This window comes from Macrobrachium rosenbergii, chromosome 46, assembly GCF_040412425.1.
Source record: "Macrobrachium rosenbergii isolate ZJJX-2024 chromosome 46, ASM4041242v1, whole genome shotgun sequence".
Classification (NCBI taxonomy): Eukaryota; Metazoa; Arthropoda; class Malacostraca; order Decapoda; family Palaemonidae; genus Macrobrachium; species Macrobrachium rosenbergii.
Genome location: NC_089786.1, coordinates 51,108,953 through 51,122,194, shown reverse-complemented (window position 1 = coordinate 51,122,194; position 13,242 = coordinate 51,108,953). Strand labels below are relative to the sequence as shown.

Sequence of the window (13,242 nt, the reverse complement as noted above, 5' to 3'; positions counted from 1 at the left end):
TCATTACCTGATAAGACTTTTTTAAGTTTTTTTTTTTTTTGTTTTCTGTAAAAGAAAATTATTGTGCCGGCTTTGTCTGTCCGTCCGCACTTTTTCTGTCCGCCCCCAGATCTGAAAAACCACTGAGGCTAGAGGACTGCAAATTGGAATGTTGATCATCCACCCTCCAGTCATCAAACATACCAAATTGCAGCCCTCTAGCCTCAGTAGTTTTCATTTTATTCAAGGTTAAAGTTGGCCGTAATCGTGCTTCTGGCAACGATATAGGATAAGTCACCAACGGGTAATGGCTAAAGTTTCATGGGGCGCGGCTCATACAACATTATACCGAGACCACCGAAAGATAGATCCATTTTCGGTGGCCTTGATTATACGCTGTAGCGGCTGAACAGAAAACTCGACTGCCCCAAAGAAACTTCGGCGCATGTTTTACTTTTATTTATTTTTTAAGCAATGGTGTTATCGTTATCTCGCGTTATCTTTTTATCGTCCGTACCGAGATTATCATCGAGATTGTTGTTTTTGTTGATATAAGGAAAACCCCACTGATATTACAGTAAACCTAAAAACACACACGTAGATACACTGGGAAAAAAATCCTCCCAGTAAAAAAAAAATTATGGAACGCGCAGGTAGAAAGTTCAAAATTTATTATCATTATTTATTATGAATGCAAATTTATCTTGGTTTATCAAAGTAAAATGTTTCTTATCATCATTTCCCAATCTTGAAATTCATTACCCTTATTATTATGGCACGGTAACCTAATAATTACCCTTATTAATTCGAAAAAAATTAGAAAAAAAAAATGAGCAGACACCACTTGAATAAAAAAAACCACTGGAATCGAAACAAGTAAGAAATGCACACAAGTTTTTCCGGCGCAATCGACTTTCCTGTACAGCCGCTACAGCGTATAATCAAGGCTTCCGAAAACAGACCTTTCTTTCGGTGGTCTCGGTACAATGCTGTATGAGCCGCGCCCCCAAGAAACTTTAACCACTGTCCGGTGGTGGCCTATCCTATATCTTTGCCAGAAGCACGATTATGGCTAACTTTAGCCTTAAATAAAATCAAAACTACTGAGGCTAGAGGGCTGCAATTTGGTATGTGTGATGATTGGAGGGTGGATGATCAACTTACCAATTTGCAGCCCTCTAACCTCAGTAGTTTTTACGAGGGCGGACAGACAACTGCGGAGAGAAAAAGTGCGGACACAAAAAAGTGCGGACAGAATAAAGTGCGGACGGACAGACAAAGCCGGCACGATAGTTTTCTTTTACAGAAAACATAAGCAAGCAACAAGAACAAATAAATGCTCGGATGCTGTACAATCAGAACCTCCAACGTTGAAGCGAAGATGCAACACTCATCTTGCATTTCACTCATTTATTTGCGTTTTCATCTATCTATTAATTCATCTAGTTATCCATTATTTCCTTTTGTAATAACTAATCAATTCTTTTTGTATTTCCCATTACCTGCGGTTAATTATTTCAAATGAACACCATAATATTCTTTGGAAGCTTGAATTTCAAGTCAATGGCCCCTGTGGTGGGCTTGTTCCATATGAATAGGGTTCATCTTCTGAATAATAATAATAATAATAATAATAATAATAATAATAATAATAATAATAATAATAATAAGGGACGTCTTCTCTACAAAGGGTTCATCCACCCCTGGTAAAGGAAGCAGCTGAATGCTCTGCCCTACAACAGTCGACTAACTGCCTAGTTTAGTAGGCTATACACAATACGGTGTACGTACGCACATTTTGTTGCCATAAAGATGTGGTCAGCCGTTCTGAGAGAGAGAGAGAGAGAGAGAGAGAGAGAGAGAGAGAGAGAGAGAGAGAGAGAGAGAGAGAGAAATGAAAACTGACAAAAATAAGTAGAGAGAGAGAGAGAGAAATAAAGACATATAAATTAAGAAAAACACAGAGAGAGAGAGAGAGAGAGAGAGAGAGAGAGAGAGAGAGAGAGAGAGAGAGAGAGAGAGAGAGAGAGAGAGAGAAATGAAAACTGACATGATAAGTAGAGAGAGAGAGAGAAATAAAGAAATAAAGACACATAGACATAAATTGAGAAAAAAAAGAGAGAGAGAGAGAGAGAGAGAGAGAGAGAGAGAGAGAGAGAGAGAGAGAGAAAAGCAACCTTGTAAAAAGATAACCAGAAAGACAGACACACAGACTGAATAAAAAAGACAGAGAGAGAGAGAGAGAGAGAGAGAGAGAGAGAGAGAGAGAGAGAGAGAGAGAGAGAGAGAGAGAGAGCAGTACCTCGCCCTGAAACGTATCAGCAGCAGAGCAGGGTAGCAGAGGAAATGCCACTCACGTGAGAATACCATCCGGTGTCTCTGCGCGTCTCCGCTTCAAAAAAGACGCGTTCGCATTCACACTTCCATTACCGAGACAAGAAGAACCTCGTCCCCGTCTTTTGTAACGCCGAAAGTGTGTGTGTGCTACGTATGAATAAGTAAATATTATGTATGTATGTATGTATATATATACACATACATACATACATACTTATATATATTCAGAGGCATCGGATACATAATATGCAGTACGCAAATGCATAAATAACCGAATTCTATATAAAACTATATATTCCAACTGTTGACTGGCCTGCATGTATATAAAAATTCTATCTCCAAAGGCAAGCATATATATATATATATATATATATATATATATATATATATATATATATATGTGTGTGTGTGTGTATGTGTATATATAGGTATCTTCTATGTTTAACTCATACAAAAAACTACAAACCCCAAAACCCTTCGTAACAAAACAAACTACTAGAATGTTTTCCTACGAACAGCTGCACCCTTGTCTACGGGATATTACGCTTTGAAAGCCGCACATAAAAAAAAAAAAACTATGGAAGGGGGGAAGGGATTTTTGCATATCAAACCCATCTGGACCCCGTAGGCCTAATGTTCTGTTATGCTCACGGGCGGCGCCCCCACCCCCTCCTATTCTACCCAGAGTGAAATCGGTAATGACTTCGATGTATCTCTGTAGGAGCAATAGGCTTAACGGAAATCTACAGAAAGTTGACAGACGGCGTTAGACAAAGTTCACCATTTTACCTTAACTGAAAGGCAGTTTCACGAAAATCTACTGAAAGTTGACAGACGACATTAGACAAAGTTCACCATTTTACCTTAACTGAAAGAAAGTTTCCCGTAAATCTACTGAAAGTTGACAGACGACGTAAGACAAATCGGTGATTTTACTTTTACTAAAAGAAAGTTTCACGAAAATCTACATAAATTTGGCAGACGACATTAGACAAATTAGTGATTTTACTTTCACAACATGAAAGTGTCACGAGAATCTACATAAAGTTGACAGACGACATTAGACAAATTAGTGATTTTACTTTTACTAAAAGAAAGTTTCACAAAAATCTACATAAATTTGACAGACGACATTAGAAAAATTAGTGCTTTTACTTTCACAAAATGAAAGTGTCACGAAAATCTCCATAAAGTTGACAGACGACATAAGACAAATTAGTTATTTTACTTTTACTAAAAGAAAGTTTCACGAAAATCTACATAAATTTGACAGACGACGTTAGACAAATTAGTGATTTTACTTTCACAAAATGAAAGTGTCACGAGAATCTACATAAAGTTGACAGACGACATTAGACAAATTAGTTATTTTACTTTTACTAAAAGAAAGTTTCACAAAAATCTACATATATTTGACAGACGACATTAGACAAAGTTCACCAGTTTACTTTTACTGAAAGAAAGTATACACCGGTTTCACTGCGATGTACAACACGTAAGCTTTTTACTCTTACATTTAATAAAGTAAAATTGGCCAAAGTAAAGTAAATAAAGAAAATTTATATAACGCTAACATACACACGAAACATTAGCTTTCTCCTTTTATATTCAATTGAGATCATTTACATAAACTTAAGAGGCGCACACTAAGCAAGCCGTGGCCCTAAACTGTCAACGAATTAATATATATTTATTATATATATCTGTTCAATTCCTACCCTTTCATTTTGTTCTCAAAGGAAATTTACTTATCTTCTGAAGATGCAAAAGTCATGCCCTGCCATTTTACTTTTCAAAAAGGATTTCCAATAGTTTCAGACGAGCAAAGAGATTTTTATTTTTTTTTTCGTTGCCACCAGAAAGGAAATTAGATCAGCCATTTAAATGAGTCAAAAGCGAATTTTGTCATTTAATCATGACGATGGCAAAGTCCAAATGCCTTGTCATTTTAACCTTTGCCAGTCAAAGGAGTTTTTTACTAGCAAACTGTTACACATTAACACAAAATTATTTTGAGCAAGTAAATGATCTACATTTTCTGAAAGATGGAAAATATGACCTTTTATGTGAATAAAAGGTCATATTTTCCATCTTTCAGAATAAACTACAAAAACATTTTAAAAAATTAATCACAAGAACCTCTTAAATACTGCACAAATTCTTTTGGGATTCCTCAAGTACATTATCCTTTTCTACATAGAAAGAACAAGAAAATGGACATAGGCTAGCCACGTCCTCACTTCAACTGCTGAACTGTGAATAAAACCTCAGCGCCGGATTCTTCAACAACATCAGCCGTTTTACAGACACAAAGCTTATGACAGATAGCAAAGCATTTATTCTCCACCAATAGGACAACAGGATTCTTTTAATACAAACACAGAACCGTTACGGTTTACTATTCAACATGAAAAATTCACGTTTTACAGACACAAAGCTTATGACAGATAGCAAACCATTTATTCTCCACCAATGGAACAACAGAATTCATTTAGTACAAATCACAGAATCGTTACGATTGACTATTCAATATGACCAATTCACGTTTTACGGACACAAGCAATTTTTCTCCTCCAATGGAACAACAGGATTCTTTTAGTATATAAAACACAGAATCGTCATGATTAACTACCCAACAAGACCAATTCGCCTACAAAAAAAAAAAAAAAATTGGTTCTCCTTTGCTCAGAAATTCCCGGTGGAAATAACAAGGACCTATTTTTCCACATACTGATCAACATTATGGTTTGTAATCACCGTACAATGCTACTGCCAACTGAAAATCTCTAATCAGAATAGAGTACAGAGGCCAAGCGCTGGGACCTATGAGGTCATTAAGCATTTGAAGAGAAATTGACAGTAAAAACGTCTTAAACGTGTAACAGGAGGAAAACCTTGCAGTTGCACTATGAAACAATGGTTAGAAGAGGGTGGAAAGTAAGACGGAGGAAAGAGAATATGAACGGAGGTACAGTAAAAGGAATGAAAGAGGTTGTAACTAGGGGACGAATGGACGCTGCAAAAACCCTTAAGTAATGCCTACAGTGCTCCACGTGAGGTGCACTGACGACACTACCCCCCAACGGGGCAAAACTTTTAATTATAGAGATGCTAATATCTAACTGTACAGCTGATCATGACAATACTTCAATTTACTGCTGATAATTAAAATTCGGTCACAAAGCCCTGACCACAAAGCTCTCTAGGGAGACTCTGCATTTACAAGGGTTTACAGGCAAAATATTTACTTTAAGGCTCAAGGGTTTATAGGCAAAATATTTACTTTAAGGCTCTGTTTACAAAATCTTTGATTTAAAAAAAAAAAGTCTAATTATGGAGAGCTGTTGCTATGAAACTCTAATTACAGAACCTTCCCTAGCAGTTCCCATTATAGAGCTGCTAATTACAAAGCTCTCCTTACAGAGATGCTAAATATTAGAGCTTTAACAACAGAGCTACAAAAAAATAAAGTCTTCTTAATTACAAATACAACACTACAGTACTGCTTGCAACAATAAAAATGAAAAATGACCAAGCTCCAATTATAGCAAGGTAAATACCTTACCTCCAAAAGTAAAACAACTAGTTACAAGGCTATTTCTACAGCTGGTTAACTCAAAGCTCTAATAATGTGGGACAATCTACATAACCTTGATTTGCATCATCATTCAGTAAACTTCTGATTCAATTCTGAATTTCTCAGTGCTCACCCTCATGCCATAAATTTTAGCTGAACCTTTACTGCAAAACAGGAGATATAATGTCTACTTTATGCCCTAGGAACTACTCTACTGGGTATGCCTGCATTTCATGACTGCTCAGGGTCCGTTTAGTATGCCTAGATATGATATCAGCTCTAGGGTCATTCTAGTACGCCCAATTAAGATTATTCTAATAACTAACTAGTGTACCAATTTATTTCAAGATTTGAGTACCCTGTACCTGTATTCCTAAAATAACCACCAAATAGTTTAACCAGACTACTGAGTCAGTCAAGTTTCATACAACTACCAACGAATAATGATTTTATGATAAAATATTAATTTTTTAGGTACTTACCCTCCGTCATTGGCTTAACCTGTGCCCAGCAGCCACAGGTAAAACTAATGATCAAGGATAGGTTTCATCTCAAAAATTCTTTTTTAAGGTGGGGAGGAGGGGACATGGGTCAAGAAGAATTTAAAGAACATAGGCAGCTTAGGTGGAAAGAGACCAAGTTTAATGAATGAAGCATAGAAAACGGGAACCAATACAACTTACAGAGTAACACACAAGGCACCCTGAAGGCAGACTCTCCCCACCCCTCAGAGGAACTGTAGTCTTCTTTAGTCCTTGTGTACAGCTACTAACAAAAACGATGGCAGGAAAAGACAGGGTCAAGATGGAAAGATATCAATCTCAGGGATGTTACATGCTGTTCCTAACCTTGAACTAGGATACAGCGCCATTATTCTATATGCTTGTACTATACAGAAGCCAGTGGTCAAAGCACATGGCTCCTAACTGGATGATATCAAATTAAAAAAAAGCACACTATCACTTTTATGCTACATGAAGATGCCTTCACTAAATTTTACTAACAATATAAAGACTTAGGCTAACCCTTTGATAAAAAGCTTTAAGAAAATTACAGTATTGTATTTATAAGATATGGCTCCTCTCACTAAAGTTAACCTTCAGAAACAGTAAATGACACTTTAATTGCTTACTACAATTTGGTTATTATAACTGATTTCTAAGTGAGATTGTTCTCTTTAGGCTATATGCATCATTCACTGATGTTCAATGAGATTCAATATCATTCTTGTTCTACCTTTGCATGGTTCCAGATATGTAACTGATAAAGAATAAAAATTAAGCAGCTCATTTTTTTACTACATTAATTTCTTAGTAACGATGCCTGATTACTTAAGCAAAACGAACGCTATAATGGCTTGAAATGTATTTCATAATTACATTTGAATTTCATTTCAGCGTACAATATCCATGTAAAATGTTTTTTCTATGCACTGTACAGTAACAATAGTCTACAGGTTTAGATTTGCTGTTGCCCAACACAGAGTCAGTGTGTCCAAGCTTTGGGATAGTATGCTATGTTCCTACAATAAGAAATTGCTATCTCCTCTAACTATTATACTGCCATCATTATTGACAGTATGGATACACTAATAGCAAATAATAGCATCTATAACACTGTGAAAATGACTATGACAGTCTGACAGAAAGGAAAATGCATAACTTTTGATATTCAGATGCATGACATTATTCTAAGCACAATATGGGTGCTGAAACTCTGCTAAAAAGGCAAAACACACCATCTCAAGAAGAATCTTTCTTAATATTGAGCAAAAATATCCTTAAAGAACAGTACGACCCAATCTGCTGCTACCATAACCCAGTGACTTTCAAAAGCGTTGATGAGCAAGCACAATCCTTAGCATACAACCTTTAAAAAATTCCAATACATTAAGTAAGCAGAGTATACTCAAATCACTGGGCCACCATCTTGTTAGCTGACATCTGAGCAACTGTATTTAAACCCCATCAGACAAAATTCATAATTACTTTTTTTTTTTACTTTCACTCAAAAATGACAGTATATAACATAAGGTTGTTTGAGTCATTTAAAACTAAAGGTCATAACCTGAAGACTAACAATACATGAGTTACCCATCATGAACCTTTATTACACAAACCACATAAGAAACAATAAAATTTTGTTCACCCATCAGCAACTAGCCTAGCTTTCACTATTTAGATATAAATATTTTTTTTATTTACTATAACGTATACATTCCATTTATTATAGCTGTGTAATTAACTGCAATTTGGTATGTTGATGACTGAAAGGTGGATGATCAACATACCAATTTGCAGCCCTCTAGCCTCAGTAGTTTTTAAGATCTGAGGGCGGATGGACGGACAAAGCCGGCACAATAGTTTTTCTAGCACAGAAAACTAAAATTGCACCAAGATATTTGTATTTCTCTCAACACATCACAGACCTGGATGCCAAAGGAAAATAATGACATTGTTACCAGGCTTCAACAATAATTTCCAGCTTGGTCTGGAAATACTGCTATATAAAGGGCGTTGGTTTGCATTCTTGTAGGAATACATGCATAAGAGCAATTATGAAGCTAAGTAGCTCAACAAAACATATTTTAAAAAATATAAATTTCCAGTGTTATATATAATGTACCAATAAATTAAATGAAAATAGTTCCCAACATATTTGGACTGAGAGCCAGTTCAAATGCACCCCAAACAACATGCCTACTCCACATCAATTAATGATAAGAAACAACGCCAATCTACAGGAACTTCCTTAAGTGGTTGAGTAACTACGGTAATAGTGAATATAATGCACATTCCAACAACCATGTGAGAAACACCACGGCAAAACAAGATACAAAAAGACTCACAGAGAAGAAACTGACTGTTTTCAGCACCTGAGACTGAAACACAAAAACCTAATAAAACAACCATGCAACAAATGCAAACATAAAACAAGATCCAGGAAAAATATGCACAGGGAATAAGTTCCTTAACATCATTTGTTAAGCCAGATCACTTGGTCAAATCATCTGCATGAAATGCAGAAATGCATACATAACATAAAGGTCTATGTAACAATGTGACAGCTATAAATTTCAGGGCATTTCTTCAACTCCTCACTACTTTCGGCATTTTTAGTGGGATTCTGCATCACTAATAGCTCGAAGCTGAGTTAAATTGCTTTCAGATATAAATATAAAACTCCTAAATAAACTGTACCATGAGAAAAAATATTGAGAGCTTACTAAGCTAAAACAGGTGTCTGCTCATATAAACTACTGAAATCATTAAGTTAAAATATATGACTAACATAATAATAATAATATAATAATAATAATAACAATAATAATAATAATAATAAAATTAATAATAATAAAATTAATAATAATAATAATAATAATAATAATAATAATAATAATAATAATAATTATACTAGACCTTGACAACGCAACCACTTCATGGCCCTTTTATCATGCAGGTTAATGACAAAACAAAAAACAACCAAAATAAAAGTAATTAAAAAGTATTTGAAAAACAGTTTTAAGTTGAACAAGATTATAAAGTAAATGTTCAACAGACTTAACAAAATCCCCATACAACTTCCAAGCAGGTTAAACTGACTTACTCGGATCTACAAAGGATTCTGCCTTGCGATCAACAGAAAACAGTACTCTAGTTTTAAAATGCAATGTCAAACAATAATTTTAAAGAGTTGGCAAAGGTGGGGTTTTCAGAGGACATCTAACCAAAACTGCACACTATTTCAATGACACAGCTCTTGATTTACGCTTGGCGTTAACATTTGACATGGATTTAGGCCTACATAATTCATTAAACGTTCATATAGTAGCCTATACTCCACTGAAAGTCATAATTTAAGTAAAAGAGATATGCACAATCACTATGCTAACCATTGGAATTTCAAGATGAAAACTTTACGTTCCACGAAAACCCACTGAGAAAAATCTGTATAGGCCTATCGTACGAAAGACATCATTCAAAAGGCAATTGCAAATGAAAAACTACATCACTTTCCTACACAACACAAGTTTAATATTAAAAAACAGGCTCCTGTATGCAATGATAACCTGTGTACCATTAAAATCTTCATTCTTTCAAACATCAAACAACTTAAAACAGCCTACATAGGCCTACAATGAAGCAGACATTGTTTCTCATGGCAGCTGTCAATATTTTCCTACTTTATCAAGAGCACAATAGTTTACTTAGGTTGTAATATGAACACAGCATCAGCTAATAAGCACATATCTCTCTTCTAAAAAATAAGACAATAGGCCTATTACTTCATTTGTTAGGCCTAAACATTGTGCAACAATGGCCTAATTTAGGCCTATTTCACGGGTTTGTTCCGGTGAATGAAAAGTATGTGAAATTTGGTTAAAATGTGACATAAACTAATCGTAGGTGAGTAAATAACGTTTTCTTGAAAGGAATAAACAATCAAACACGTTAGGCCTATGTTGGCCTGACCTAGCTTTGGCCACTCGGCCAATACTCCATAAACTTTAGGGTCAGGGTAGTTTAACCTAATTATATGACCTATATTTGGTTGAAAATGATGAAATTTGTTAGATATATGTTAGAAACTGCCTCAGGCGTTTAAAATTCCCACCAAAATAGGCCTAAAATTCGGGATTTGGCTAAGAACGCAAGGAGGCCTACCCTACGAATTCTACATGACAGCTACGGCCTACTCGATGTTTAACCCAATAATATGACCTATATATGGTTTAAAATGATGAAATATGTTAGGAATATGTTAGAAACTGCCTCAGACGTATCCAAATCCCACCAAAATAGGCCTAAAATTCGGGATTTGTCTACGAACGCAAGGAGGCCTACCCTACGGGCTCTACATGACAGCTACGGCCTACTCGGGACTTTCTACGGCAATTCCCCCCACCTTCCTCCCTTCCGAAGACTGTCAAACCGACGCCCGTGCCCGACCCGTGCCCGGGACATGCCCTAACGACAGCAGCCTAGGCCCGAGCGCGACGCTTAGCCCCGCTAAGCAATGACAGCTAAAAATAAAACTGCATCTCTGTGTCTCTGTCTCTCTCTACCTTTCTCCATGGGGGTTGGCCAGGAACTTCTCGATGTCGTCGTACACTAAATCCACGAAATCGTAATCATCACGGCCACTCATGGAACACGCCAGCTTGCCCACTTTTATTGGAAAAAAAATCGCAACCAAAAACAAAAACAAATTACGCTCAAGGACGTTTCTTCTTCAGTGATCTCTGTGTGTGGTGGTGGTGGTGCGTTTTGGTATCCCCCCCCCCGTGACGTCACAACTAAACACAGCGCCCGTACATCTTTCGAATCCCGTTGTTTTGCTTTGTTTCTCCTTGGTGTGTCACCAATTCCCTTTAATGATGTTTATTTAAAATATTAATATTATATCTAACTTCCCTACTTTAGCTAAAACAAAGCAAATCTCACTCAGAATTCTTATTTATAGTAAGGAAGATGGTAGCCTAGTTTACATAAAAACTCCATAGAGATCGCGTATGACATAGATGGGGATTAACCTTCCTTTGCATGACAGCAACGAGATGAGCCTTTGGCCTTTAAGTATGACGAATATTTGTCATCGAGGTGATCTGAACTGTGATTAAGATAGTTCGTTGCTAGGAATGGTCTCTAACGAGTAGATTATACCTCTACAGGTAATATACCCGTGATACCAGAGGAGCTGGTGTTATGAACATAGAACAACAGGAAAGTCACACAATGTAATCTTATGATGCGTATAGCTCGATTCTTAAAGCAATAAAATGTGTGTATCTAGATTATTTTATGAGAAATATCCTAATAATCATTTCATGAGTAGATTTTTGTGGAATATTATGTTTCAAGGGCGGTTTTGAAATGCTTCCTTTCATGCGTATGCCTACAACGTTTGACACAGCGATGATGCAGACGAGTAACGCTTTGCATACGCTTCAGGGATATTGACATTCTGATCACACCTTTCACCGGCTGATCATTTAGCCTTCGTTCAGCTTACAAACACACTGTGCACTTGTGGGAAGAGGAAATGAGACGTTTTAACGTACAAAGTTAGATCTATTTAGCCTTTGTGGTTTTTCTGTTCACTTCTTCATATTGACGTTGTTGCTGTGTGGCTTCACTGGACGCATACTAAGCATGCTAGCGTTATCCATACATTACAGCAATGTCGGTCTTGCCTAACCCACTTACTCAGCAAAAGCACGCAAGTTTTCTTTTTTGTGGTAACTGCTATGAATGCATAAAAATCTTAACAGGAAGATACGTCATAGAGAGTAAAGTAGGAAGCACGGGATCTTGTAACTTCCGTTCAATTATGACGTAAGGTATCATAATTCTTTTTCTTTTATATTTACAGATCTTAGTAGGGAAGCATTACCATCAACATAAACGATATTAAGTCGGCTTTTCCTTTATGGGACTATATATAAAATAAATGACCTCCAAGCTTAATTCCCTGGCATATTTTCTTTCTGTATTAACTCCCATTAGGCCTATGCTTTCATCTCTCCTCTTTCTCTATGATTTCCTGTTCTTTTCTGACGAATTATTCCATATTCTCTCATCACTTGTCTCGTCGTTGTTGTCATTATTGTTCATTTTCGAGGTGGCCTCTTATCATCACGAGCTCTTTCTCCTAAGACATGCCTTAGCATAGTCTGTCCAATATCAGCATTTTGTGGGTAGGTGATTATCTTTCCGAGAATAGTTTTACCCTTGACATGTCTTTCGAAGTCACGTGCCAGTTTCAAGGTCAAAACGTTACCTTCTTCGTTTGTGTCACAGGAAATATGATAGTTAGAGGCCGTTTACCTTTAGAATTAGACACAATGTGTCAAAGAAAGATATTCTTAATATTTATTTCTTTCTCAAGGCCATATGTCCTTCACAGGTTGGCTTCAGAAGGCATCATCCTTCCAGTTCTAAGCAAATCTTTTCGGATAAGGTTGCTGACCCCTTGCCATGTTCACTCCAGTTGTGACCCACACCAATCAACTTATTATCATAGGTTCCTAATCCACTTTTTGGGATTAGAGAGGCTTAGTGAAATTTAACAGAACATGCCTATGACATTCAGACTTTTCGGGAATCGAACTCGGGACAATTCACCCATCAGAAGAAAATACTTTTTCCAGCTTCTCATATATATATATATATATATATATATATATATATATATATATATACATATACATATACATATACATATACATATGATTGTTTATACGTTTATGGAGAAAATATCACGATTTATGTCGACCAACATCACTGTGCTGAAAGATCTATATATATTAAACTTTTACAAGTGAAAAGTCATCTCAAACGTTTAATTTA

General features: G+C 36.2%; 1 protein-coding gene across 1 annotated transcript in view; it reads right to left on the bottom strand.

Annotated features, from left to right (window-relative positions):
* The window catches only part of LOC136830328 (filaggrin), a 217,651-nt gene extending 206,472 nt beyond the window's left edge, over window positions 1-11,179 (bottom strand). The window contains 1 exon segment of the mRNA XM_067089762.1: window positions 10,959-11,179. Coding sequence (XP_066945863.1) covers window positions 10,959-11,041 — 83 coding nt within the window. The 5' untranslated portion in view covers window positions 11,042-11,179.
* Window positions 11,180-13,242: the final 2,063 nt, after the last annotated feature.